This window comes from Budorcas taxicolor, chromosome 19 (genome assembly GCF_023091745.1).
Source record: "Budorcas taxicolor isolate Tak-1 chromosome 19, Takin1.1, whole genome shotgun sequence".
Classification (NCBI taxonomy): domain Eukaryota; kingdom Metazoa; phylum Chordata; class Mammalia; order Artiodactyla; family Bovidae; genus Budorcas; species Budorcas taxicolor.
Genome location: NC_068928.1, coordinates 26,297,162 through 26,324,340, shown reverse-complemented (window position 1 = coordinate 26,324,340; position 27,179 = coordinate 26,297,162). Strand labels below are relative to the sequence as shown.

At 55.3% G+C, this 27,179-nt stretch overlaps 3 protein-coding genes across 7 annotated transcripts; all 3 read right to left on the bottom strand.

The window, feature by feature from the left end:
• Positions 1 to 724: 724 nt before the first annotated feature.
• Positions 725 to 4,916, bottom strand: SPAG7 (sperm associated antigen 7). The gene is made up of 7 exons (XM_052658678.1): positions 4,761 to 4,916; positions 2,253 to 2,320; positions 1,929 to 2,017; positions 1,697 to 1,781; positions 1,486 to 1,575; positions 1,232 to 1,388; positions 725 to 1,114 (listed from the first exon to the last, which is right to left on the bottom strand). Exons 1-7 carry the CDS (start codon positions 4,843 to 4,845, stop codon positions 1,005 to 1,007), a joined length of 684 nt encoding a protein of 227 aa, XP_052514638.1. The 5' UTR covers positions 4,846 to 4,916; the 3' UTR covers positions 725 to 1,004.
• A 793-nt stretch (positions 4,917 to 5,709) lies between these two features.
• Positions 5,710 to 20,526, bottom strand: CAMTA2 (calmodulin binding transcription activator 2). Of its 2 annotated transcripts, XM_052658677.1 has the most exons (23): positions 20,458 to 20,526; positions 19,078 to 19,172; positions 18,760 to 18,863; positions 18,345 to 18,412; positions 18,127 to 18,262; positions 17,458 to 17,529; positions 17,044 to 17,197; positions 16,564 to 16,698; positions 15,073 to 16,013; positions 14,262 to 14,388; positions 12,577 to 12,711; positions 10,662 to 10,777; positions 9,886 to 10,070; positions 9,509 to 9,587; positions 9,154 to 9,376; positions 8,683 to 8,984; positions 7,464 to 7,660; positions 7,047 to 7,230; positions 6,761 to 6,832; positions 6,625 to 6,645; positions 6,271 to 6,440; positions 6,016 to 6,090; positions 5,710 to 5,909 (listed from the first exon to the last, which is right to left on the bottom strand). In XM_052658677.1, the coding sequence occupies exons 2-23, from the start codon at positions 19,106 to 19,108 to the stop codon at positions 5,846 to 5,848; spliced, it is 3,591 nt and encodes a 1,196-aa protein (XP_052514637.1). In that variant the 5' UTR covers positions 19,109 to 19,172; positions 20,458 to 20,526; the 3' UTR covers positions 5,710 to 5,845. The 2 variants fall into 2 exon arrangements, with proteins under 2 accessions (XP_052514637.1, XP_052514636.1); XM_052658676.1 differs by lacking the exon at positions 6,625 to 6,645 and having other exon boundaries at positions 17,458 to 17,544.
• Positions 20,527 to 21,042: 516 nt separating this feature from the next.
• On the bottom strand, positions 21,043 to 27,172 carry INCA1 (inhibitor of CDK, cyclin A1 interacting protein 1). 4 transcript variants are annotated; one of them, XM_052658256.1, is made up of 9 exons: positions 26,776 to 26,801; positions 25,322 to 25,409; positions 23,317 to 23,533; positions 23,125 to 23,226; positions 22,927 to 23,040; positions 22,654 to 22,693; positions 22,184 to 22,377; positions 21,559 to 21,721; positions 21,043 to 21,349 (listed from the first exon to the last, which is right to left on the bottom strand). In XM_052658256.1, the coding sequence occupies exons 5-9, from the start codon at positions 22,977 to 22,979 to the stop codon at positions 21,203 to 21,205; spliced, it is 597 nt and encodes a 198-aa protein (XP_052514216.1). In that variant the 5' UTR covers positions 22,980 to 23,040; positions 23,125 to 23,226; positions 23,317 to 23,533; positions 25,322 to 25,409; positions 26,776 to 26,801; the 3' UTR covers positions 21,043 to 21,202. The 4 variants fall into 4 exon arrangements, with proteins under 4 accessions (XP_052514216.1, XP_052514217.1, XP_052514214.1 ...); XM_052658257.1 differs by lacking the exon at positions 26,776 to 26,801 and adding an exon at positions 26,540 to 26,568; XM_052658254.1 differs by lacking the exons at positions 23,125 to 23,226; positions 23,317 to 23,533 and having other exon boundaries at positions 22,927 to 22,991; positions 26,708 to 27,172.
• Positions 27,173 to 27,179: the final 7 nt, after the last annotated feature.

Genomic DNA, 27,179 nt, shown 5'->3' with positions numbered 1-27,179 from the left:
CAGGAGGTGGAGAGGTAGGGGCAGGAGGGGCGAGTGGACATGGAACCCGCTGCAACAAGGAGGAAGTGAGGGACTGGTCAGAGAGGAAGTTGGGCTGGATGCAGAACCATTACACTCACATTATGGAAGGAGGCAGGGGAAAGCCTGTGCATTATGTGAAATGAAGCTGAAGAGGAACTGACAGAACACTGAACCAGCTCCAGAGGGGTGGAGGACCAAGGTCTGACATCACCATGAGGGGGAAGCTGGATCAGATCTGCCCGGAAATGGAAATTTATGGGGTCTGCGGAGGGTACTGCAGTGCTGAGGTCTGAGTGCTTGTCCTTATGAAATTGAGGTACTTGGTGAGGATGGTCATGGGAACCAAAGCAGCTACATTTCCATGGAGCCTCGAGGATGGGAAACTATTATCAATATGCAATCTTTGAAACAGTCCTGTCAGGTAGTTACCATTATTATCCCCATTTTACTGGTGAGGAAACTGAGTCACAAACAGGCAAAATACTTTACCAAGGTGACAGGAAGTGGCAGAGCCAGGATCCAAAGCTAGACCACTTGGCCATAGTGACTGTGCCCTTAAAAAACACCATCCCTTAGGAATTTCTGCAGAAGTGCCAATATTTGGCCATCTTTGGCCCACAAAGGCAAGTTTATATTATTCAACCTATAATTATTTCACCTCCTCTCCAGAGCCTACCTTTCTCTCTGCTAACAAACCAAGACACTGGGTCAAATGGTATTTATTGAATGTAAAGTAATCCCAGCCCCATGGGGAAGAAACTTCCAGGACGAACAGAATAATACAGATTAAATACCCACCTGAGCATTCACACTTTCACATACTAACACACACACACACACACCCCGCATACATATCCGAGCTCGAACAGTGACAAACACTGTGCCTGAGTGACAGCTATTAGAAGGTGGGGCTCCAGGATGGGTTCTAATAGCAGCAGCCTCGTCCCTCCCTGCCCCCTGCCCTGCCCCAGGAGCTGGGGTGCCTAGGAGGTAGATGGCAACTCTTCCCCGCTCTGCCGCAGACGCTTCTTGGCCCGGATCTCATTCATGGCCTCTTCAATGGAGCGTGTGTCCCTCTTGTTGGCCACGGGCACTAGGGGCAGACGGGAGGGTGGGAGGACCTAGGAGTCCTGGGCCTTGGCCTCCCCTCTCCTTCCCCCCAACCTATCTCCTCTTCCCTGCTCCCTCCCAGCCCCCACTGTGGCCTCACCACAGCCGTAGGTCTTGTTGGCCTGTAGCATGTGAGCTGCATCCTTGGCTGCCCCCTTGCCAATAAGGTGGCTGTATTTGTCTTTGTAATCGCTGGCTGGGCTCACCACCACAGGTCCCTGCTGGGCCGCTTCCTCCTCCTGTTGCTGGGCCAGCTCCTGAGGGTGCAGAGGGGGGCACCGGAGCTCAAGGCCTGACCTCAGCCCCTCCCAGATGGTGGTGGCAGGGTCCCAGGGACTTCCAGGCATAACTCACCTTCAGCCTCCGTTTCTCCTCAGCCTTCTGGGGGTCCCACTCCTCGCCACGCCGGTAGGAGTCCAGCTCTTCATCTGAGGGTGCGAACTCCTGGGAAAGAAGTGGGTGATGGGGTCAAGGTTCCACATACATAGTTTACCTCATTCCTCTCCCCTGGGGTGGGGTACAGGCTGAAAAGGAGAGAGCGGGGAACTCAACTCGGGCCTTTTACCTTTTTGAAGATCATGACGTAGCGACACTCATCGTCTTCCCCGAAAGAGAAGGATGTCAGGCCAGCCACTTCCACCACATCATGTCTGGGGAGGGGGAGCCAAAGGGAAAGAGGTTGTGAAGCCATGAGGGGGGCCAGTGCCCTCCTCTAGGAGGTTCTCCCCTCTGAACCTTTCACCCTTTGTGCCTCCTTGACCACCCACTTCCTGTTGCCCCAGCCCAGAGACACTCACAGTATGCTCCTCTCTATCTTATTCATCGGCTGAAACTTTTTCTTGATCTGCCCACTGTCTTGGATGAAATCTGACACCTCTTTCTCCATCTTGGTAGAGGGAAAAGGGAAGAAGATATGAGATGATGGCTCCACCCCACTACCCCTCTCCCCAGCCGGGCCAACAGGCTTGCGCCTCCCACACCTTTCCCACCTCCGTGCCACTGACTTCTGGGCTTCACTTCTCTTAAGACAGTTTCCACACAAACTAAGTCCTCAACCTTCTGATTCTAACTTATTGTTAGTCCTTTCTGAAGCTGCCTTTGATCTCTCCAGTTGTTCTTACCCTTTTACGAAATTCTACTTTCTGTTGTTTCTCTTGCTCCTGTAGTTTCTTCAGGCGGGCTGCCTGCTCTGGGGGCAAGAAATGGCAGCATGAGGCCAGGCGTGGAAGTATGGGTGGTGAGAGGGTGTAAGGCTTTGGGAGGGGTCTCGTGTCCACTGGGAGGTGTCAGGGTAGGAAGGGAGGATTACTGTTATTTGCCAAGCATTTATTGATATTTACTCTATCCCTGATACATTGCTAGGCCCTGAAGTACAAAGAGGATGAAGACATAGCTTTGCCCTTTAGGAGCTCACAGTTTAGTGGGAGAAACAGAGATGAGAATCATGCTCAACCCTGTTTCCCACTGGGGAAACCAACTAGCAAACATTTTTATTTATTGCTTACGACATACCAAGAACTCTAAGGCTTGGGGAGGTAATGGGAACAGACCCAGTCCTGGCCTCAAAGAGTTTATCATCTCATTGTCTACACAGGATAGAGGAAATTATTTAACTTCCTATATTTTGTAATACCCCCACTTCTTATTTCTACAGCCAAGATGAAGCTGAAATGGCCAGTCTAACATTCTTCTCCTCTGGGAGTGCAGGTGTCTGAGCTGTAAAGAGAACTCGCTACCTTTGGGTCTTACTGTCCCCTCTTCTCTCTTCTGCCATTTCAAATTGCTGACATTCTTAAGGCCTACTTCTTCCACAGGATCAGAACCCCTTCAGCTGCAGTGAACCTATTCGCATTTTCCTAATCACTTCATGTCTTTGCACATGTTGTTCCTGCTGCTTGAAATGCTCTTCTTCCCCTTGCAAACTTTGAGATCCACCATGAGTCAGATGGTGAAGAATTACTTCTTCCTCTGGGGCCCAAGCACACTTGGTTCAGACATCCACTACAGCACATGCTGAGAACTAACAGACTATAACTTTTGTCTTCCCTACCCCAGTATGAGCTCCTAGAAGCCAGGGACCCGGTTCCTTTCCTATCCAGTTACTCTCCATGGCTCCAGGGCTTGACAGCTCAGGTGCACTCCTCTCTTCAACCTCATGGGCTCAGACCCCATCTTGGTCACTGACTGTTCTGTCTGTCTTGAGAGTCTTCTCTCTGCAACTGAGGAGGTGACTTAAGATTATGGATAAGCACATGGGCTTAAAAGTCACACCTGGGTTTGAAAGGCCGCCACTAAGTAACTGTGTAACCACAGGCAAGTGACTAAACTCAACTTCAGCTTCCTAGTCTGTCAACGGCCGCTGGTGAACCACCTAGTCAGTCGCGGTGAGCTTGAAGTAACTCAGTTCCCAGGTCCCATTATGCGCACTCCTTCCTTATAGCTTTCAAATATCTGCCTGGAGCACTGTGTTGCCCTCTCACTAACTGAATTATCTATTCTTCAGATCTCAGCTCACTGCAGGCTAGGTTAGAAGCCCTAGGTAGTTACAATCCTGACAATTATTTTTCTTTCAGAGCATTTATAAAGTTGATTTTTAACTCCCGTGTGATCATTTCATCAATGCTCCGGACTGTCGGCTCCTTTGAGTGTGCCCCTGGCCCTTAGCAACCATTCAGTAAATATGGATGTTAGTTTGGCATTAAGCAGCACTTGAGCACTTTGAAGGCACCCACCCCTGTCCTGGCCTCTCTCGAACGGGTGGGGAGCCGGTGTCCTCCCCCAAAGGCACTCATTCTGTCAGATTCATTCACACGCTGCGGAGAGAGCAGGAGAGGCTTGCACCGTCCAGCGGGCCGCGCCCTACACTGGCAGTCCAACTTGAACCGCCAGCAGAGAAGTTACTCGAACACAGGCTGGGAGACTATGGCCAGTCGGACCGGGTAGGGGCCTTCTCATTCCTCCAATCAACATTCACGACCCGCCCATGGAACTCAGAAATTTCAGGGTACAGATGAGAGAAATATTGGAGCGCGGCAGAAGGGATCGGGTTAAATCAAGTAGGCGGAGCATAAGGGCACCGAACGGCTCCAGCAGCCAATTAGAGGTGCTGAGGGTGGGGTGGGCTCGAGGAAGGTCGAACAAAACTTAATCGGTAGCCCTTTAAATTGAGGAGGCCAATAGGGGAGAAAGGGTTGTGGACGGACGTATCCTGGATCCAATCGGAAGGGGAAGAGGTGCACGGACCGGCGCGCCGGAAGGGCGGGCGGGGCCGAGCGGTCGATCTCACCGCCCTCCGATCCGAAGGCGGGAAGGGGTTGGGTGGGGTTCAGGACAGCCTACCAATCAGACCACGCCACCGGCGGACAGGCGGGCCCACGGGCGAATTGAAAACAAGGACTGCGGAAGGCCAGGGCAGGAAGAGGCAAGGGGCTGGTGCTGAGCTTCAGGGAGCCAATCATCGTCCGCTAAGAACAGCGGGCGGGTCAGCAGCCCTTTTAGGGACTCGGGGGGTCTCTGAAGGGGCCGGTGAGGGGTCTTTCAAGGTTGAGAAGGCGGGGTCATCCAAAGAGGGAGGATTGCGATCCGGAGAACCGGGCGAAGAAAGCCGGCTATGAATTTGGGATCCTCACCTCGGGCCTTGCGCCGAGTCTCCTGATCACCGAGGCTGGGTGGCTTCTCCATGGAGCTCAGGATGGAGCCCAGTAGGTCCGCCATCTTGGGAGTGACTGAGAGGGGGCGGTGCGTCTTAAAGGGAAGGGCAAAATGCCTTTAAGGCCGGAAACACGTCGGAGGCGGAAAACCACGCACCCGCCCCGCCCCGGTGCGGCTCAGATCCCGGCTTGGCGCGCCCGCAGCCTTCCGCCGGCCGGGGCCCCACCCCTCCCCTCCCCTCCCCGCCGCCCGCAGACAGAGGCCGGAGGCTGGCTGGTGCAGCGATGTTTAATGGCAATTCGTAGAAACCAAGCCCATGCACAAGTAGAAAGTGCTCGTGGAGCCGGGAGGAGGCTCCCGCCACGCCAGGAACCACAAGCCCGGCCGTGCAGCCCTCCCTGCGGCGCCTTAAATAGATTCTTCACTATACTCTGTATGTTACATTATGTACAAGGCCCCTCCCCTCGGGGACGGGGCAAGACTCCGCAGCGCGTTTCTATATACACCACCCCCCCCCCCCCTTTGGCCCCGAGACTGGTGGCCGGAGTCGGTCGGTTGACGGGGAAAGACAGGGCCAGAAAGGGAGGAAACAGACGCAAACATGCGGAGTCGGGGTGGGGGCACGGTCAGCCCTGAAACACGAGGGGCGCGCGCGTAGCGAAGGCAGAGGTGGGACCGAGGCGGATACATTCAGAGACGCGTCGAACAAATAAATAAGGCAAGTCAGGAAGGGGCCGAGGTGGGCACAGGCAGGGAGGGAGCTGTGGAGAAGGGGCAGGCAGGGCTCCGGAGGTCACAGCTGAAGATGCAGGTATGTGGGGCATGGGTCTTCTGGAGCCGGGGACTAAGAGAAGGGGGCGCGACCCGGAGGGAAGAGAAGGAGGCAAGGGTGGGAGAGGGAGTCCAGCACTTCGGAGGGGTGGGGGGGTGGAGACCCAGGACGGGTTAGCACAGAAGTGACGGGAAAGCTGCCGACAGGGGGCTCCCCCTCCCCCAGAGAGCCCTCTCCCTGTTAAGACTGCAAGAAGCGGCCCCCAGGGTGATGAGAAAGGCAGTGGAGAGGTCAGGTGGCCAGCCCGGGTTGGGGAAGCCCTTCCAGCTCCTGGTTCTGCTTCAGTTCCCTCATCCTGCGGAGAGACAAGAAAGGAGTCAGAGGAAACCGGCCGATCAGGGCGGTGGGATGGGGAGACGGCGGCGGGGCCCAGTCCTCCCCAGTGAGGGAAAGGGCAACACCTGTGTCGGCAGCGGCGCAGGAATCGCATGATCTTCCGGGCTGCCTGGTCCTGCTTCTTGGTGAGAAAGGAGCCTCTGGTGGAAGGAAGAACAGATGAGACCGCACAGGACACTCGGGAATCACCTGCCCCTCGCCCCTTAGGAACCTTGGCAGGGCAAGGGTGGGGGAGGAGCAGGATGATGAGTTGGGAGTCCATGGGCAGTGGCCGTGGACACAGTGGGTGTGCACTGAGGGCTGGAGGGTTGGGGCCGTACTTGTTGCGGGCAGGCAGGGTCCCTGGGGGTCTGCGGCGGTAGGAGCGGTAGCGCTGCTGGATGAGGACTGCCGCTCGGCGGCTCTGCTGAAATCGCTTCTGTTCGTAGTAGCTGCGGAACTTGCTCTGGATCAGGATGGCCGCCTGGGTCATCTTCTTATAGAGTGCAAACTGCAGGGGTGGGGAGGAGGGGCAGGGGCTGACATGGAGGGACAGACACCCAGACCCCTAAGGGTCACCCCCCACCCCGTTTCAAGTTCAGTCGATGCAAGTCTCTTTCTCTAATCCACACGCTCACGGAAGGAAAGGCTGAATCATCACAGACAGCCTCACACCCAGGTCTCATGCCTAATACCTTAAGTGCAATCCAGGTCAGCTTGTGGAGAGAAAAGGGGAGTTAGGGCTCCTGCAGCATTCTGGATAGTCTGGGATGGGGTGAGTGGCTGCGTGTGTGGGTTGGTGGGTATGCTTTCAAGAGAGGACAGCCTCACCTGTTTGTACTTCCGGTAACAGCGCTGGATCACAGCGGCTGCTACCTCCTGCTGTTCCTTCAGCCGCCGGCCCTAAGTGGCAAGAAGGAAGTCTCAGCACCTGAATCAGTTAGGAACTGCCCACCTAACATCTGACCTGCTCCTCCAACGTGCCTGGGGTCCCTTGACCCTTCTCCCTACCCCTGATCTGTCCGGATGATTGCTGTCTCCCCCAAAGTCCTGGGAACCCATCACCTCCCCACTCAAGATTGTCTAAGTCATCCCCTGAAGCCCCCAAGCACCTGACCTTGTATTTTCGGAAGGCTGTCTGGATGACTCGGGCTGCCTCGTACAGTTCCCGCTGCTCATGATCCGAGAGGGTCAGCAGGGCAAAATCACTCTCCATCTTGCCACTGGCAGATGCAGAGAGAAACTCTGCCCAGGAAGGTGCTGGAGGGACAGCCAGGCGACCCCGCTCAAATGGCAGCTCACTGTAGGGCACAGGGATAAAGGATGTCCTGGACATCTGAAGTCCCTCTTCTCCCACCTGGGCGCTGCCCTGAAGGCAGAGCCCCAGTAACAGGGTCTGGAGAGTGACTTCAGAGATCGACAGCCAGTACCAATCCCTTTCTCAAAGGCTGTGGCCATAGTGCAGCTTCTTTCCTCTCTCTCTCCCTCCCACGTTCCTTTGAAGGATCTGGAGGCTTTGTCCTAAGCTGGTCACCTCGGAGGGGCCGAGCTGGGGAAATGGTCCACGTTCTCCAGGTAGCTGGCCAGCCAGGACATGGTCTCACTGAGCCCCACCGCTCCTGTCCTCTCCCGTATTGTGGCTCCGGCCTCAGACAGCCCAACGAAGTCCTCTCGTTTAATCCGCTCTGGTGTGGCTTCAATGATCTGCTTGGCCAGTGAGATCATGTCCACCTGGATGAAGGAGAAGCTGGGTGAACCTTGAGGGGCCCCCCAGCTGTTCTTGCTCTGCCAAGGCCATAGCATAAGTTCACTTCCTATCTTTCTCCTATCAGCACCAGACGATGAGGCCTCATGGATGGCTGCCCCCATTAACCCTGTCTGTCTTGGCCAGTGTTCCAGGTTCACTTACACTCCTTGGGGTCCCACTCAATACAGCCCTGTGTTGAGACGTTGTGGAAAACAGGCTAGGAAGGACGTACAGCACGTGGGGATTCAGAAGCTGGGTGAATGAAGGGCTTAGCCTTCCAGGCTGACTGCCCACTGTCCCACCCAGCCTGCCCCATGCCAGCTCCCACAGACTTGGCCATGTCTGCCACCCCCTCCTTGAGCTTGCCAAGAATCAGCTGAGCGCTTGCCAATCACATGACACCTTATTGAATAGCTCCAGCCCTGCAGCCTGCAGCACTTTCTGCTGGTCTCACATAAAGACGCCTACCGTGTGGCGTTCTCTAAATCTGTTGCACTTCAGTGCACCCCGGTTAATCCCTTAGTCTCTCTAAAGCAGGTATGTCCCAGGCCGTAGCAGAGAAGCAGGCTGCTGCACGTGAAGAGCCACTCTCCACTCCCATGGGTTCATTCACTCTACAAGAGTCTTAGCTCTTAGCATGTGCAAGCCTCCCCCTACCTGCTGGTTAGTGCCAGACACTTCCGCTTCCATCTTGCTGACCTCTCTGCTCCTCCTTCCTCCCCGCTTCCTGCCATCGCTCTTGTCCCTTTATGGAACAACAGGTAACCCCTACCACCCAGCTCTAATTGAAGATATCCTCCAGAATTCTAACCTCTGAGGCCTCATGACTTCTGAATCCCAAGCCCTGACAGAAGCTTACGCAGAGGGTTACCTTGCCTGTCCCCAAATGGGGGTAAATGACCCCTTCTTCCCAAACTGCCACCCGGCTCTGCTTGTTTCATGTGGTGGCTGGTGTCACCCCAGCCCTGCACCCCCCTCTGCTTGGAGCCCTCCACCTAAGTGGTACCGGGATCACATCCACAGCTGGTGGACTATCGGCTTCCTCGGGAGCAGCCCCACCGTCCAGGGCTGGTGGGAGAGGAGGCGGTGAGGGTGGGGGCCCTCTGGGGTTGGTGGCTTCATAGTCCATGAGGAATAGGGGGGCCTCTGGGACACTGGAGGAGAGCTGGCCCGGGACCATCTCCATAGTCATCTCAGAGGCTGGCAGAGGAGCAGGGGGAGGACTCCCATCTGGGGCACTGGAATAGGCCGATGTGACGGAGAAAGTGCCATCCGAGAGCTCTGAAGGTGAGGAGACACTGCTCAGGCCTGCAAGGGGAGGGAAGGGGGTGTGAGCATAAGGCGCCACTTGCCCCTTCACTCTCCATCTCCCTGGCCTTGCTGCTCTTACCTCCCCATCCCTACAACCTCGCTCATCTCCCACCCTCTAGCTTTCCCCTGGCCTGCGCTTCCACCCACATTCTCCTTAAATCCTCACCAGTGTCGGGGCTGGAGGAGGGTGGCGACAGGGCAGGCGGGGGCTCAGCAGAAGCTTCCTGTCTTTGCAGTTCCTCCAGGCAGCGGGCGAGGCGCACATGACCCCGGGAATGAGCCACGGATAGGGGCAGGCGGCCCAGAGAGTCAGGAATGCTCAGCGCCTGTCTGTTCCAACGGAAGAGGAGCACAGCAGCCTCCAGGTGGCCCAGGGCACAAGCCCACATCTGAGGAGAAGAGGGGGAGGTAGAGAAGGCATGGGCCTGTCCTTACCCCTTCCCTGCATCCCCCAAACGATCTCTTTGAAGAACTGCTCCTGTTTCCCACTGTTCACATGCACTAGGAACCAGCATTCTCACCAGAGGGGTGCAAGAGAAGTGGTCCACATTGAGTGGGTCAACCTCTTGCTCCAAGTCCAAGCTTCCTGTCTCCACACTCCTGGAGGGTTTGGGAAAGGGACAGCGGAGCCCAGTTAGGGATAAAGGGGGCCCAGTAGGAACTTCCGAATCGAAGGGGCTGGCAAGCACTAAGGTCAGCAGGGTGAGTAATCAGAGATTAATGATTATAAGTAGATCAAGAAGTCAGCATTGTAAGTCAGAGGACATTAAAACTACCCCAAGTGCAAACCCTGTTCCAGCCCCTCTTCCCACAGTGACCCCAACTCCCATGGCAGGCCTCCAGTTCCTCCTCAGTCCCTGACAACCCCCAACCTCAACTCCCACCAGCCCCAGCTCACCGCCACTGGCTCAGGGTCTCGATGAGGCGGGCATAGCCCTGGGCAGCAGCCAGGTGCAGAAGGCTCATGCCCCGGAAAGGGCTTCCATGGGCCAGACGCTCAGGACCCCTCCAGGTGGAGCGAGGGATCATGTTCTCTACCAGGACCACCACCCGGGCCTCGAACCCAGGCCCCTGGCCTTCATCCTGTGGTGCACACACCCTCAGGCAGAGACCTGAGCATCCCCAGCCTGGGATGGCCTTAGCCACCCCACCCCTGTCCTCTCAGCTTCCAGTTCTGCCCCCTCCCTACAATTCCCATTCTAGGCTCCCACCACCCTGACCTCTGATGGCTGGTCAGTCCTCCCTGTCCCTCCGGCAGCTTTCTCCAGCAGCCAGACCTCATGCCTGCATGCCCATGTGGTGCTTTCACTTTGGCTCAGATCAGTGCCATATCCACAGATGGCTTCTCCCCCTCAGAACCTAGACTCCTCTCCAGCCTTCTTTCCTCAGAGACCTGGAACCCTCAGAGTGCTGAGCCCCGACTTCTTGGATCCCCTCCCCCACCTTCACCTCCACCCTCCTTCAGACCAGAAATAGTCTGAAGCTTGTCATGCCAAGAGGGTGCCCAGAATAGCCACTCCTGCCACAGGGTGGGGGTGGGAGCAGGGTGATGTCACAGAGAAGGGAAGGGGACTGGCTGGGGCCTGGACAGCGAGGGGAGTCACATACTACAGCTGATTTCTACAGGAAGACCCTCCCCCTGCTCCCCACTGTAGAGTGCCCTCATGGAGGTACCTGAATTGGAGGGGTGTCAGGAGCCTGGCAGGGGGCCTGCCCAGCTGCTGCGATCTCTGCCATCCGCTTCTCCATCTGCTCCAGTCGCTCCAGGATGGACATCCGGAACTGGTTGTCTGGGGGGAAGAGGAGTGGGCATGGGGAGCTCAGTGGGCAGGGTCCAGGGGATGCCCTGGGCAACAAAGCCAGATCCTGTCCCAGGGTCTGAGTGATGAAGACACAAGCATATCCTTTCCTCTTCTCCATACAATGGCCCTTTACCCTCCCCCCTCCACCTTCTGAACAGAGCCCCCCAGGACCAGTCCTCAGTCTAGGGCTCTTCATACGTGTCCACCTAGGACCTGAATGCAGAACCAAGACTGTGTCCTTCAAAGACACAGAGACTGTAGGACTCCCCGCTGGGTGTCTAGCCCCAGTTGCCCCAGATATCTCTCTCTCTCACAAACACACACACCCACACCCACACACATACCCACCCCAGATCTCTCACACATACATGCATGCACATGCGTATACTCCCAGCCTACTCCCAGGTGGCTTTGTTCCTTCTTGATGCAGACACTACCTTCGTCCCCCATGCTGGGGCTGAAGGACTTCAGGGTCCCTCCTCTCTGTTAATCACTGCCCCAAAGAACTGAGAGACTGATTTGAAAAGCACCACCCCCTCCTCATGGCCCCCCGCAGCTGTCCACAAAGAGGATGGCAGGAAGGGGAGGTGACAGAGATGGATGGCCAAGTCCATTTCTCCTCCTCCTCCCCTACCCCATGCACACATCTCAAGCTAATCTGTCCCCTCCTGAGATCACACAAGGATGAGGAGGGGAGACAGAAGGGGGTCGGAGCCATGGGAAAACAAACAGGTGGAGGCTGGGGATGTTTTGAGATGCCAGGACAGATGGGCAAGAAGGTTGAGAGGGGATGGTAGGGAGGAGGGTAAAGAGCTCAGAGCAGAGACTCAAGGTATGAGAGGAGAGAGGGGAAGACAAACAAGAGGAAGGAGAGGAGAGAAAAAGGGCAAAGGAGAGCTGGGGGTGTAGAACGAACAAGGAATAGGGAAGGAAGAGGGGAAGTGAAGACAAAAATCCAAGGAGGAATGGAGAGATGAGAGAGGCAGGAGACACACAGGAGAGATGGTAAAGCACAGGTTAAACAGGAGGAAACGGAGACATGCAAACCTCAAGAAAGCAGATGCGGAGAGAAACAATTCTGAAAGCCACAGGAGGGATAACCAGTAAAGGGGACAAACAGCTCTGGATTTAAACAAATACACACACACGTACACACACGTGTATGCTTGTGCATCTCTGTGTTGGTATAAGAAGATACATTAAAAGTGGTGTATGTTACTGAGCATTGTTACAGGGAATTTTCATTTTCTACTTTGTGCTTTTCTGTAACTTCAAAATTTTCTATAATTAATGCCTGTCTTTATAACTAGAGGGAAAAACCATAGGAAAGTTTAAATATATTGTGTAGGCACATATACTGGAAAAGCCAATGGGACCCCACTCCAGTACTCTTGCCTAGAGAATCCCAGGGATGGGGGAGCCTGGTGGGCTGCCGTCTATGGGGTCGCACAGAGTCGGACACGACTGAAGCAACTTAGCAGCAGCAGCAGCAGCAGCAGGCACATATACACTCATGTGTATCCCATGTTTGTTGCTTTGCACTGTCACGGCCCCACCCATGGCCTTGATCCCTTCCTATGGACAGGACAAGCGCTGGGACAAAGCCGCCTCCAAGGTTTACAGGGAAGAGGAGGTGAAGGAAATCTGCTGCTCCTTCAGAGATGAGCAAGGAAGCAGGAGTTGGGAAGAGGGGTACAGTGGGGGCAAGGCAGTGGCCACCCGAGTCCAGATGGGCCTAGGAACATGTCATGCTCAAAGGCGGTGGCGTCAGAAGGTTAGGAACTTACCGTCCAGTGACAGCCAGTCAAGCTGAGTACTAGGCAGTGACAGGAATCGGCGGGCTCGATACTCAAAGAGCACAGACGCAGAAAGGGGGCCCTCACGCCCTGCCACCTGCAGAGACACCAGCCCAACTTCATGGGCTGGAGAGGGCAAGGATCAGCGAGATGGCTCTCTTTCCTGGGCTCCTTCACCAGAGCCACAGGTGGTCCTTCCACATCCACCTCCCCCACCTGCCCTGTTGTGGCCCCAGAGGCCTCTAGCTCCAGTGGCCTTGGCTCTAAGTGGGGAGGAACCCCTTTATTTGAGAACTTAATAGCTCCTCTGGGCCAGAGACCCCTTGGGTTCTAGATCCTGTAGTTAAGGATGTTTTTCAGCACCAAGGCATAGAAACAGAGTCAAGAGATACCTATGGGTGGTTTAGTCAACCAAGTTGTGTCTGACTCTTGTGACCCCATGGACTAAGCCCTCCAGGTTCCTCTTTCCGTGGGACTTTCCAGGCAAGAGTACTGGAGTAGGTTGCCATTTCCTTTTCCAGGGAATCTCCCCAAGCCAGGAATCGAACCTGGGTTTTCTGCATTGCAGGCAGATATTTTACCAATTGAGCCAGATGGAGGTAGATGTGTAGAGATACCTATACATATAAACAATTTGATGATGGTAAAATCTCTTATCTCCTAAGATCAAGGTCCAGAGGCCTTAACTCTGTTACTAAGATGGGAGAAAGGAATTAACTGCTCACCAACAGGGTGAAGTGAGAGCGGTGTCCCAGGATCTCAATATCTATAGCCTTGAGGATAAAGCCACCAGGCCCTGGTCCCAAGATTAGAGGCTGAGACTCCCAATTCCCAATGTCTCTGGTCTCAGCCCCTCTCCTGCCATCCACCACTGAACAGGGCTGGTGAGACTCAGGGAGGACACACTGATAGAGAGCAGAGCTGTCGACATGTCACTCCAGTGGTCCTTGGGGGCCCCACAGCAACACTGCTGAGTGTCAGGTGAGAGGCAAAGCGGGTGGCAAAAGGGCACAGATGAATCTTGGCAATGACATCCAGACCAGTGCTGTCCAAAAGAACTTTCCTCAGTGTTGGAGACATCCTGCATCTGCCCTGTCCCCTGGCGGGGCACAAGCACATGTGGTCACTGAGCACTAAAATGTGGTTAGTGTGATGGCAGAGCTGAATCTGAAACTTCATATAATCTTAACTATTAATTTCAGTAGGCACACGTGGCTCATGGCTACCATACTGGATAGCACAGGTCTTGAAGTCAATGTCCCTTAGTCTCAGAACTGGTTGGAGGAGACCAACATCTTTCCCTTCTCATCTCCTGAGAGACTCTCCCTGGACTGGAGTAAGAGGGCCTGGGGAGGCATGAGAGTCCCCGTGGGTCAGATGGCTGGTCTTACAGAAGGGGAGGCCAAGGTCCTATGAAAGCAGTAGGCTTACTCAAGATCACTCGTCAGCTCAGCAGTAGATTTTTAGGATTAGAATCTAGACCTTCTGACACCTCAACTCCGACTCATCTGCCTGCTGGAGGGCGGTGGTGGGGGGCCAACCACCGGGCTCAGCCCCAGGACTGGATGAGCTTGTTATGTTCTCAGGAACAACCCAACACATTTGTTCCCAGTGCTTCCTGGGAGTCCCAACAGTCATGTCTTAGTCCCTTCTCCTACCACCCCCAGTCCCCATACCGGGACAGTAGCAGCGTAAGACACCAGGCTGGACGAGTGAGGCTGGCACGGCGATGTGATCAAAGACACAGGAGTAATGCTCAGCGGCCTCTGTCCAAGGTCCTGTGATGAGCACCTTGACCCCACCCTGCAGGCAGAAGTCAGAGAGCCATGTGACTGAGGCTCTCTCTGCTGGGTATAATTACTCACTCCTCCATTCATTCAGACCCTGAGAGCAGACCTATTGCTCTCTGTACACCCAGGGTCTGGGGTACAGAGGCTGGACGTGGAGTGGAGTGAGAGCCACCCACCATCCTTTCTCCCCACACTCCTGCCCTCTACTTGAATCTGCTAGAAACGGGGAGCTCACTGCCTCTCCCAAGGCTACCATCCCATTTGTAGACAGCTATCACTGGGAGGAAGTCATTTCTTGGGGCCCCCGGTACCCCCACAGAAGTTCCTGCTTCCTATCTCTGGGGCAGCGCAAAGCAGAACTTCACTGCTGAATACAGTCTTTCAGCTTCTCAAAGTCTGCCATCACATCCCAGTTGGGTTTTCCCTTCAGGCTGAACTGTCCCAGGCCCTCCCCGCCCCACCCAGTCACCAAAGGAATGAAGTCCCCTGGGGCACTTGAGGGACTCACACAACCACAAGTCACAGGTAGAAGGAGGAGGGAGGGAAAAAGGGGTAGTTAAGAAGGCCTGTGAAAACTGTTCTATGTAAAGATTGAGGCTGGGAAGAGAACTAAGCAGCCATGGATGCTGAGGGAAACTAGGTCACAGGCCACAGGGTGAAAGAGACGCAGGTGGAGGGAGAGAAGTCTGAGACTCACCTCTGGGTAGGACCACTCTGGGGAGAAGTCTGTGATGGTGCTCAGAGCAGGAGAGAGCTGGGGGGCGGGGGCGGGGCCGCTCGGAGCTTCGTCACTGATGAGTTCGCCCATGAGGTCCGGGAATGATGAGAGACTGAAGGGCTCCAGCTCGCTGCCCCCCCCAGCTCCTCCAAACAAGGCCTCCCCTCTTCCTACTCTGCCCGATGGCTCCAAAGGGGCAGGTGAGGGTGGGGGTGAAGGAGGGGGTGAAGGTACGGGTGGGGCAGCCCCCTGGGCCTTGAGCTCCTCTCCACTGTCATCATCCTGAATGAAGAAGCAGTTTCCCCTTCTCCCGCCTGCTCCAGACTGTGGAGGGAGACCCCGGGCAGCCACCTGGGGCTCCAGGGCAGCAGCAGGCTCGAGCGCTGGACAGGGCGTATGGGCGGCCTCGGCCTCGGGGAAGTCTGGGGTCACCCCCTGGCCCCCTCCATATGTCTGGCCCCTCTGTGGGCTGTTGAGAAAACGATCAGGATCAAAGGCAGGGCTCGGAGGGGCTGGCGGGGCCGAGGGCTCAGAGCCCACAACCACAGCCACGCTCATGGGAGGCCTCGGATCGGCCTGTGGAGCCAAGTGCCTGGTGGGTGTCAAGCCCCCGGCTCGCTGCTCCAGTCCTGTCAGGAGGAGGATGGCGGTGCCTCCTCTGGAAGAACCCCCTCGGGAGGTTGGAGGGCTCGGTCTAATCTCTAGGGGTTCCGCAAAGCCGGAGGAAGAAGAGGAAGAGGAAGAGGAAGATGGGGAGGTATGTGCTTTGGGGAGCTCTGGGGGAAGCGGGGCTATCAGTGGAGGTGGCTCAGGGGGATGGGGGTGGGGGACAGAGGTCAGGGTTAAAGCTCGGGGCTCCACTTTGGGAGAGATGATACGGTGTTTCGTGCTGCTGCATTTGTGGGTGAGGCTCCCAGAACCTGGAGTGGAAGGGGTGGTGGGGAGAGAAGGGGTAAGACACATTTCTCTCCAGCCCTCCTTTGCTGGAAGCTGTCATGTGTTTCCTGAGAAGTCACTACATACCAGAGGTGTCCTACTGCTTGTGGCCACTGGGAGGCAGCAGAAATATTTCTCCTCCCCCACCCTCCCCTTGGAGGAACACTGCAGGGGAGGATCCTGGGCTTGGGGGAATAGCTGAGAGCAATAGGTGAAAGCATAGAAAAAGGACAAAAGAACAGAACCAAGGAGGTGCCAACTAAGAGTAAGGCTAAGCCTGTATGTAAGCGGTAGTGCTGCGGTAGCCAGGAACTGCTAAAGGAAGAAAGCAGAGAGCCCAGGCTGCCAGGAATAAGTAAAAGGAACTAGGCAGTATGCAGACGGGAAGGCCTCTGCTCATCTGACCCATCTTTCTGGAACATGCAAAAGTCATGCAAATAAGCATGCAAATCCCAACAAGACAGCTACCCCCCTGGTGTGAGTAAGGGCAGACCAGCGAGGAGGGAGGAAGGTTCCAAGGTCAGGGTCACTCACCAAGGCCCCCACTACAGAGACAGGCATGGGTTCGGGGTGCAGGCTTGGTCGGGTGGGTGTCTAGGATCTGCTGCACCAGCTGCTCTACGGAGAACTCCTCTGTCCCGTTTCCACAGCTCCACTTGATGCCATGAACTGGAGGAGAGTTGGGGGGAAGTGCTGTGGGACCCCCCACAAAATAGGCCCCAGAGAACTCTGATGGCTCCCCCAAGCACCTGAGATACTCTGAGACTTCCAGCCAGAGGAACAGCGGTCAGAGGCCCCCAGACTGCTCCTACCTGGAGCTCACAGCTGCCCTCCATAGTCGAACACAGATCACACCAGGAACCCTGGTACCCACCCAGCCACCCAGGAAAGAAGCCTCCTGGCTTGGGGCGACATGGTCACCCCACAGGCTCCTGAGTATAGAAACTTGGCTGCCATGGGAGGCCCCTAGGTCCACTCTCCCCTTGGAGCTCTGTCCTGGCCCTGTTGCCTTACACATGGGCTTCAGCTGTCCCAAGAGCTCCTCCCGGGACCACTTTAGCCACTCTCGGCGGTCGCTGCTGATGGAACAAAAGATGGGGCTGCAGCCCTTTCCACAGTCCTCCAGGGCCGGGACGTTCAGGTAGTGCACAAGCACGATGTCAGGGTTCTGCGGGCACAACGGTACACAGAGAGTGCTATGGGGTCCTGATGTCCAGGGGCTTGGCCTCCTAGTCCTCACTTTCTCCCCAGGCACTCCTAGCCTCACCCTCCCAAGTTCTGGCTCTCTCCATCCCCAAACCCCTTTCTCTTCTTCCCAGTCTCCTTTCCACACTCAGAACCTCGTCATCCTTCCCCTTCATTCCGCAGACCCCCACCTCCCTCAAAGAGCCAGGTAGACTCTGTCTCCCTGAGCCCTTCCGTCCTCACCTGGAGCAGCCAGTAGCAGCGCCGATGGAATGTGGGGACGATGGAAGAGTGAACGTAGCAGCCATAGAGACACTGCCAGGAGACAGGCTGGGGTGGGGGGAGGGCTAGTCTGCTCCCCAACTCTTCCTCTGTTCAGTCCCTTCGCAGGAATCCCAATCTTGCCACCAGTTCCTCTTTAACCCTTACCAACCCCCATCTATTCCCCACACCTTTCAAAACCCAGCACCCAAGTTACCCCACGGTGAAAAGGGACAGTGGGGCCAGGACCTTACAAGAAGTACCAGATTTGAGACAGGGGACTATCCAGAAATCAGAGGGCAGGGCAATAACACATCTGAGATGAGGAGCAATGATTTGAGAGAAGAGAAACCTGTGCTTTGAGGTACTAAGTACTGTCAGACCCCTACGGGAAACGCAAGAGAAGTGAGGGGATTGGGCATCTGTGGCCTCCAGGGGGAGGCGTGGCCTAAGTCCTGGAGAATTGGGTCATGGAGAGAAAGCAGAGAGTGGGCTGAGCAACCACCCAGCTGATCCAAAGTGAGTGAGAAGCGAAGAGTGACTGACTGGGAGGGTGGTAGGCAGAGAAGGTCACCAAGCCCTGGCAGGGCTGGAACCCAGCTCATGGGGAAAAGCAGGGGCCAAGGCAGGTGTGCTGGAGGCCTTGCTTACCTCCATGCCCTGGACCTTCAGCTTCATGTGGTCCTCTCGGGTGGTCTTCCCATCCTTCCGCTTCTTCCAGAGGTAACCATCCTTCCGGTATTTCACCTTCTTGCGGTTGTAGAGGATAATGGAGCCATTCTGAGGCCTGAGAAGGGAAGGACTGGCCTTGAGTTCTGTGCACAGAACCCAGGACCCCTGCTACTCCCCGTCTTCACAAAACTTCTCACCTTGTCTTGGGGGCACAGGATAGCCACTCGTCATGCTTCTCAAAGGTGATCAAGTAGGATGCAATCTCCTGGAGGAGAAGAGGCACTCAGGTGGGGGTCCCCTTCCCAAAGTCTCAGCCTGGCCTCTTGGGGCTCCTCATCTATACCTCAGGGATAACGGCATCCCTGGAGGACTGTGTGAGATAACGCAGGACAAGCGCTGAGCACAGTGCTCTGTTTGTAGGAAATACTTTTAAGTGGTAGCATTTATACACAGGTGCATATGCCAAGAAGAAATGAGCTCCTACGAGATGCAGGTCTTTATAGCTCTCCCGTGATGTCCAAAGAGCCTAGAGAGTGTTGAAAGCCACAGAGGGGAACTCCTCCAGCCTACTAGGCCCTGCTGAGCCCCAGTCCCCCCGGCTCCCTAGAAAACCTCATTTGTATTCCACCGGAGCCGCTCTGGAGGCAGCAACGGGCAGCGAGGAAGACACTCCAGCAGCTTCTTGGGGAGAAATATCTTCAGGTGGTGGCTGTTCTCTAGAGGGGATGAGAAGGGAGGGCTTAGTGTGAGACATCCCAGTGAGAGCCCAGGGGAAAAGGGCCGAATCCAGAGCACTGGGGTGCGGGGTCGGGTGGTGGTGGTGAATAAAATGATGCCAAGGAGAGCGGGGATCCAAGAATTATAAGGTCACCACCGCTTGGGGGAAATAAAAGGCTGTGCCCAACCTGGAAACCTGGACTGTGAACTCACCAGCAACCTCGGTGGTGTCCTTGGTATTCATGGTGAGGACTCCAGGGGGCAAGGTCACCCCCGGCCTGAGGGGCCGGGGGGAGGGGGAGTCTGTGCTGGGAAGGGAGAGAACAAGGTCATGGCAGAAGCCCCCACACTATCAAGGATGAGAATGAGGTGGGAGACCTGGTACACAACCGGGTCGTGATATCTGAGGAAGCCAGAGGAAGGGGCTGGACTGTGGTGTCAGAGTACAGCCAAGTGATGGAGGAGAGGGCGAACCCAGACACCGTGCCAGGAACCAACACGAGTGGGAGACACAACAGAACAGAATAATCAGGAAGAGACCGGCGGGGTGGGGGAGGGGAGAAGACCGGCGAGGGGCGGCGTTTACAGCCCTGGCTCTCGCAAGGCTGGAGCTGCGGAGGGGTCAGACCCTGGGGCTAGGACTCAGAGCGTCCGGTCCTTGAAGGATGGTTTGACAAATGAGAGCCTGGATGTTGGGGGGAAGGCAGGAGTTCTAAGTCCGGGTGGAGAGCTAGGCCTTAAAAGACACACCCTGAGTTCCTTCTCTTTGATTTTTCCAAGGGGAAGGGCAGATCTGACAACTGATCTTAACCTCCACCCTTTCCTCCAGATTGGTTGGGCCTGAGTAGAACCTGGTTTAGACACCCAGGACCCAGCTACCCAGCCCCAGGTCAACCCATCCTCCACCCTGAGACTGACCGCCCTGTCCACCCCACCGTACCTCTATCCCCAAAGCCTCAGCTTCCCTCGGCCTCCAGGCCTATCCTACCCCATCTACCACTCTGGCTCCAGCCTGAGCCCCCACCCTCCTGGGGGAACAGATGGAAGCTGGAGGATGCTCTCAGCGCGGGCTCCGCCAGGTGTCTGGGAATGGAGAGGGGGAAGAGGCCCATCCGAGCACGACTGTGAGCCCTGGAACCTGGGTTGGGGTAAGGACTCCGCCCTAGGGCGCAGGTGCGCAGTCCGGGATGGGCAGCCCGCCAGGGTGCGGAGCGGGCCCGGGGGCGGACCCCCCAGGAGGGGCGGTGGTCAGCGGAGACGCTCCGAGGTGGGAGGGTTCCGCCTCCCGCCCTCACGGAGAGATGTCCTGGAGAAGCTGCGGAACAGAGTCCGCGGGCGCTTGGTGGGCAAGGGGCAGGGCAGGTGCTGGGGAGCGGGGGGTCCCCGGGACGGTCCGGCCCGGCTCGGCAGGTCCGCCGTGGGGCCCTGCGGCGAGCGGCGCCCCCTGGCGCGGGGGAGGAGGACGGAAGTGGGGAGTGAGGGCAAACCCGGGAGAGCGCCGGTGGTCCCCGGCGTGGCGCGCCAAGTCCGGGCGGTGGAGCTGCGCCCCCTGGCGCGGGGGCGGAGAGGCGGGCGAGAGGCCCCGGCTCTTACCTCCCGGGGTCCCGCGGGTGACGGCGGCAGCGGCCATTCTACCCCACACCGACCCCCCCCAGCGCCGGCTGACAGCGGCGTCCGACGTCACTGCGCACGGGGCGGGGCTTCCCAATTAAGGGGATGGGGGTCGGGACGGGAACCTGGGGTCAGCACACGTCTGGCCCTGGGTGGGGCGCTGGCCGGAGGGACTCGGTTTCCAAGGCCGCGAGCCAGGCGGAGGGACGGGCTGCCGGGAAGTCCCAGAGGGGGCGGCCGCGCTGAGGGGCAGGCTGCGGGGTCCTGGAGGCGGAAGCTCCGCCGACTGACGTGACCTCGGCCCGGAGAGCCGGGTGGGGAACACTGGAGCGGGCAGGACTAAGTTTTGGGTACAACTCCTTGAATTTGGGGGTATCAGCCCAACTTCATTTTGGCGGGGTCATCGCGAAGCTGAAAAGAGCCCTCCCTCCCCATAAGCCTCCCCATCACTACATTGCAGAGAGAAAGACAACTCTGGGCTCCACTTGCTTGCTTTTTAATAACAGAACGAAGAAGAGAATAGTGACAGGGAGCCTCGGGGGGCCCCTCTGAGAGTGGAGAGGGGAGGCCATCGGGGCTGTTCGTGCCTAGTTCAGAGGCGGGGAGAGGAAGATGGGAGAGGCCAAGGAAAGGAGGAATGCCTTGATGTCCAAAATACTGGAGATTCCAGCTCCCAATCCTGGGCCCCTGAGGCACGGCCAGTGTCTTGAGTTTGGACAGTTTCTCCCTACTCTTCAGACTGCAGTTCCACCCACCAGGGATGGTAAAAGGGGTTCCTAGTGGCTGTGACAGCGCTGAAGGAGCCCATAGAGCCCAGCTGCCTGGAAAGACAAGACCCCTCTTGGCCCAGGGGACTCCAGGGAGACCAAAGCAGCTGTAAGAAAAAAAAAAGAATCAAACAGTAGGTCTTCAGATTTCCTAGGCCCCAAACCCAGGTACCCCCAAGTCTCAGGATCTGGTCTACTTTACTTTTGTTCCTCTCACATCCAGCTATCCCATGTGGCTCTTGGCTTCCCTTGTCTCCCCATGCAACACCAGGGGTCCACATCACCACCCACCAAAGTCCTCTTCAGCCATCCATACCTGGGCCCTGCCAGAAATGAGGAAGTGGTTCTGCTGTGGATAGTCTGCCCTCTCCTCTTCCCGATCAGGGTGTTCAGTGGTGCTAGGGAAGCCACAGCCATCACTGTCAACCAGCAGAGGCCCAGACGCTGCCCCAGAGCTGCCCCACTGGGCCTTCTTCAGTCTGTGGAGACGTAAGGCTTAGGAAAGAGGGGCCTGGAGGCCAGGCTTCCTGTCTCTCCATTCTTCATCTTCCCGCCCTGAACTAGTTCCTGCTGGGACCCGGAAGTGTTATCATTTGACTTCCAACTCTCCACTTCCAACCTTCTGCTCCCCTCAGACTGAAGTAGTTTCCCATCCAGGGGCTCAGAGGTGACCTCTAGCTTTGCACCATCCTCCAGTTCTGTGGAGTGCTTTCCTGTCTTCAGTGACCAGGGTTCCACTCCTTTCAGCTCAGGTGACTAATCCCCCATTCCTTCGTTCCCTCCTCCTTCCCATATTATGGGAAACTTTGCTTCAGTCTCACCAAGACCATGGCACACTCCCAAGCAACCTCCAATTCCCTCAAAGCTCTCCACCTTTTCCTTAGTTCAAGCCACCCGTCCCCGTACTGTTTGGCTCCCAGAGCCCTGATGTCTTTCCTTACTCATTGATGATTCTCTGTCGCCTCCTTAGATCCTCCAAGTGATGAGTGACAGCCCTTACCCGGGCTGGGATGCCCCCAGATCCCTGCTGCATTCCTCCCGAATGTGGCCTCCTCCTCTTTCTTCTGCAGAGCACCTCAGGAGGTGGGAGTCCCTCAGGGCCATACTGGCCAGGCTGGGAGCAACCAGTGGCTCTCTGTACCAGATAATGGGGAGAGGGAGCTAGAAGGCAGAACTGAGTCTCTCGGGGAGCTGGGACTGAAATAGGGAACCAGGGGTCTTGGGAAGACCAGATTATAAAAACATGGCTGTGATCTGGAAAACATGATGGCTGATTCATAGGAAGGAGGGCCTGCTCAGTGCACTACCTGGGGCAGACCAGAGGGAAGGGAGAATAAGGGGAGCTGGGGATGGGATGGCAGTGGGTGTGATCTTAACCAAGAAGTGTCAAAGGGCAGAAAGTTCATCATACCAGCAAGGGTGGGGTGTACTGTTCCTCCATCCAGGTGGGGCTGTAAAGCACAAAAAGGGGGCTAAGTGCAAAGAGAATATCCCTATCCATGTTGTTTCTCTAACAACCTCTCCCAACCACCTACCTGGCATTAGGAGCTACCATGTCCATCACTTGGTGGGGCAGTTATCCTGAGACTAGGACTTATTGCTACAGTAAGGTTTTATGGTAGTTTAAAATTGTACAGCCTCTCCTCCCCACCTTCAGTTAGTCCCGTTTCTCCATTTCTCTCACCTGGGCCTTTGACTAAGATTCTCCCAGAAGGTGTCTCCATAGCGCTGGGGCATCAGTCCAAGGCTCTGGGAAGGCAAGGAGGGGGGTGGAGATCGGCTGACCACCCTAGAACATCTGAGGTGAGGACAAGGTATGCTCAGGTCTGGCTCTTCCCTTACGGCACCTACTCATTCCAGGGATTCAGGAGTCTTATCTTACCACAGGACCACACAGCTGCCCAGGCTCCCTCAGGCCATGTCCTCCCTTATCCATTTTAGATGAGAAAGGTGGTGAAGACTTTGATTTGAAAGGAGGTTGGAGCTGGAGTGAGCATGGAGATTAGCAATTGTTTGAGCCTCAGATCTCACTGAATCTCAAACTTCTACACCCCACAACCAGAGAACATCATACTTAGCAAGCAGGGCTGTTAGAGAGGGAGGCCCCAGCTACTCAAGTGATTCAACAGGTTCCTTTTAGTCAATGCAAGCATCCAGGAGAGCAGAGTCTCTTCACTCCTGCTATATCTCCGCATCTCAGCAGCACTAGGGGCTACCCTAGTTGCTCAGTGGTAAAGAATCCGCCTGCCAAGCAGGAAATGCGGGTTCGATCCCTGGGTCAGGAAGATCCCCTGGAGAAGGAAATAACAACCCACTCCAGTATTCTTGCCTGGAAAATACCATGGACAGAGAAGCCTGGCGGGCTACAGTCCATGTAGGCTACAGTCCATGTAGGCTACAGTCCATGGGGTCACAAAGAGTTTGACCTAGCGAGTAAACAACAACTCAGAAATACTAATATCCTTTAGGTAGGGTGTGCAAAAGTTGTTTGAGAACAGTTCTCATCACATCTAAAGCTGCCAGACTGACTGACCAGATGTCTGCTCTCCTGCTTTCCAGAAGAAAGTCCCAGGGCTTCGGCCCTGTGTCTTCATTCCTCTGTAGGTGATCTCACACAGGTCCATGACTTTAAATACCATCAATGTGCTGATGACTCCCAAATCTATATTTCCAGCTCTGGCTCCTCCCCTGGACTTCAGATTTGCAGGTTCAACTGCCCACTCAACACCTCCTCCCTAGCTTTCCCCATCTTGCCAAAAGGCACCCCAAACGCCCAGTTGCTAGAACCAAAAATCTGATATGCCTCACTCTCCCTCACCCCTCATATCCAATCTATCAGCAAATCCTGTGAGTTTTACATCTGAAATACACTCAAATTTAACTACCGCTCACCATTTCCACTCCCGCCACCATATTCCAGCACGTTTTCCCCTCTTTGGACTATTGCAATTGCATCCTCCTCCATTCCCTGCTTCCATTTGAATCCTTCAGTAATCTAGTCTGCACAGAGCAGTCGGAGTAATCTTTTAGAAATGATTATGTGAAATAATACCCTGTTTAAATTTACCTCAAAATGGTCTAAGTAGCAGGAGGCTAAATGGGTGTATCAAGAAAAAAATTATCCACCAGGGACTTCCCTGGTGGTCCAATGGTTAGGACTCAGCACTCTTGCCGCTGAGAGCCCAGGTTCAATCTTTGGTTGGGGAACTAAGATCCCACAAGCCAAGTGGTGTATCCAGAAAAAACAAAGGTTATCCATCTAATGATAATTATTGCAGCTGACTAAAAATGGTACTCTGGTTTCGTGGTTACTATTTTCTCTACTTCTGTAGTTGTTTGAAATTTTCCATAATAAAAAAGTTGAAGGAAAAGAAAGTCTGCTCATGTCATTTCCTTGCTTAGAACTCCCACTGATTTCTACTGTCCTTAGCATAACGTTCTCATTCTTTTCAATGGCCCATAAGGTCCTATGCGATCTGGCCTCTACCTGTCTGCCTTTACTCCACTTTTCCCTTAATCACTAAGTTTCAGTTATGCTGATGGGCTTCCTGGTCCTAGAAGACAGAAAGTTAGTTCTTTTCTTGGGACTTGGTTTTGCTTTTTCAAACCTACTATTCCTTCTTCTACTCCTTGGTTCTTAGCAGACTGGCTCCTTCCTATTTTTCAGATCTCAATTCAAACTCATCTCCTCTTCCCCTTCCACAGTCATACTCTATATACTTGTGTCTCAGAGACATTCTACTTATATTATACTGTACATTTATTTTTTTCATGCGCTTACTACTATTTGAAATTATATTTATTCATGTACACATTCTATTTCCTCCCTGTAGAATGTTGGCTCTATGAGCAGGACCCCTATCTTTCTAATTGCTGAATCCCCAATGCCTAATATTCAGTGCCTAGAACACTGTAGTGTTCAAAAATAATTTGCTGAGTAAATTAATAAATCACCAATCCCCTGAGACCAGGCACTGAGATTCTTGTTTCTTATTTTATACTCTTCTTGGGGAAGAACCCAGACATGGAATCCTGCCTCCGTCTCATCCCCCCTCCCCCACTGTGTGGGGAGGACTCACTTGGCAAAAGGGATAAGGTTGTCTGCATCTTCCTGTACTTGCATGACTGGACTGGGTTGGGAGGCTGGATTGAGTCTCCTCATTGGTGCTGGGAAGATAATGGATAATGAATCATTCACTCATGTAATTCACCATGAGTGAATGTAAAGATTGGAAAGAAGATGTGTAGGTCCAGAAGAAAGGAAAGAAAGCTGAAAAGATATTTCAAGTGCTGAATATTTTCATTAGCTGAACATACACAATCAAGACAGCAAACACAGGAAATGTAGAAATGGTGAAAGATTTTTTTTTTAATCTTTTTTCCTAAGCCGAATACACAGAATAAGTGAAATTGACAGATGGCAGTTGAGTGACTTAACTGGCAATATGGGATAATGAAATGAAAAAGAATGAGAGGTGAATTAGAGCAAAAGGCATTTGGGGATAATTGGTACAGAACTGGTGGCTGGGGCCAGTTAGAGAACTGAGGGTTGGTAAACAAACCAGGAATGAGGTGTTAATGAAAGGTAAGTGTGGACAGAGCGGTCAAGGTCAATTGGTGACGAAGAAGGAGGGGGCAGTGGGAAAGTCTAGAGATGTAGAAGGTGAGCAGAGGTCAGTTACACAGGACCAGAATTCCAGACGGCAAAAGGTGACCTGAGAGCCAGTTGGGGTGGGCAGACAATGCAGATAAGAATGTTAGATGAGTTAGGAGAGGCAGCATAAATGCCAGAAAATTGGAAGCTGTTGCAGGTGAATAAGTATTTATTCAAAGGTAACTAAGATGGGCTGAGAAAGGAAGAATGAGGAGAAGAGTATTTAGAGCTGAGCTGGCAAATATCAGTAAAGCTGGGCTGAAAGGGCAGATGGGGTTTTAATGGAATATCTTGGGCCAGAGCAGAGGAAGCTGAACTAGGGAGCAGGTGGCCGCTGAGGGACATTCAGAGCTTAGTAACTGGGTGTCTAGTTGGGTGATCCAGATCTAAGAAAAAGATGGGGCTAAGGAAGCTAGAAAGAGTCCTGGATAGTTAATGGGCTTGGGGTGGAGGGCGGGGCGGCGCGGGGGGCAGCCAAGTCTGGGAGGGGAACCTGAGCCTGACAGGGCAGAAGAGGACCCGAGGAATCTGGCCGGGCTGAGTTAGCTAGAGCCTGGAGGTCGTTGGGGGTGGAAAGCCCTGTTCAGAGGGAAGGCTTAGAGGAAAACCCCTTAGGGAGCTCAAGGGACCCTTGGCAGCTGACCCAGGCGTGAGGAGCTGCTAAGCCTGAAGGCACAATTTTGGGGCTGAGGAGTTGATGTGGCTTCCAGGCGGTGGGCCCTGCGGGGCTGAGGCCTGCTGGGGCCAGGATGGGCAGGCAGGGGTGGTCTGGGCCTGAGGGGGCGACACGGCACTGCGGGCCCTGTCACACCTAAGGACCAGGCAGAGACACAGCGCCCGAGTGGTGGTGCCGCTGCCGACTGCACTTGGCCAGGGCACCTGAGGCAGCTGCTCGTCGAATTCTAGAACGTTACACCAGGCGCTGAGGAGTGAGGCGGCGACAGGAGCCGAGGGCGGAGCCGACCAGTGCTTCGAGCCTTGGGGCGGGGCCTGCATCGCACCACCTCCTGGGCGGGGCTCGGCGGGCGGCTCCACCCCCTGAGCGCGCCTCCGACGGCGGCGACGTGCGCGCGCCAGAGGCCTGGGTCCCCTACTCGGGTCCGCCCCCACCTTTCCCGGCTTCTCTGGGGCTGGCCACCCTCTGGAGTCCCGGTGTCCGGGTCGCCCTGCCGCGTCCGCAACTCAGTTCCCCTCAGCCCCTCAGTCCCGGGGACATTGTCCCTTTAACAGCTGTCCGGGTCGTTCCCGGGCCGTTCTCGCGACGCCGCGCGCCCGCCCTCCCA

Coding starts and splice junctions, on each gene's coding strand:
- SPAG7 (XM_052658678.1), bottom strand. CDS start 4,845: ATGGCGGACCTACTGGGCTCCATCCTGAGCTCCATGGAGAAGCCACCC. Junction 1,389..1,485: donor AGGAGAAACGGAGGCTGAAG/GTGAGTTATGCC, acceptor CTGCACCCTCAG/GAGCTGGCCCAGCAACAGGA. Junction 1,115..1,231: donor CAACAAGACCTACGGCTGTG/GTGAGGCCACAG, acceptor GTCTGCCCCTAG/TGCCCGTGGCCAACAAGAGG.
- CAMTA2 (XM_052658677.1), bottom strand. CDS start 19,108: ATGAATACCAAGGACACCACCGAGGTTGCTG. Junction 16,699..17,043: donor GGGACAGCTGAAGCCCATGT/GTAAGGCAACAG, acceptor ACTCTCCTCCAG/TTCATGGCATCAAGTGGAGC. Junction 10,071..10,661: donor CTGACACCCCTCCAATTCAG/GTACCTCCATGA, acceptor TGTGCACCACAG/GATGAAGGCCAGGGGCCTGG.
- INCA1 (XM_052658254.1), bottom strand. CDS start 26,892: ATGCAGGCCCCGCCCCAAGGCTCGAAGCACTGGTCGGCTCCGCCCTCG. Junction 22,992..25,321: donor AACCTTATCCCTTTTGCCAA/GTGAGTCCTCCC, acceptor TTGCCTTCCCAG/AGCCTTGGACTGATGCCCCA. Junction 21,350..21,558: donor TCATTTCTGGCAGGGCCCAG/GTATGGATGGCT, acceptor TTTTTCTTACAG/CTGCTTTGGTCTCCCTGGAG.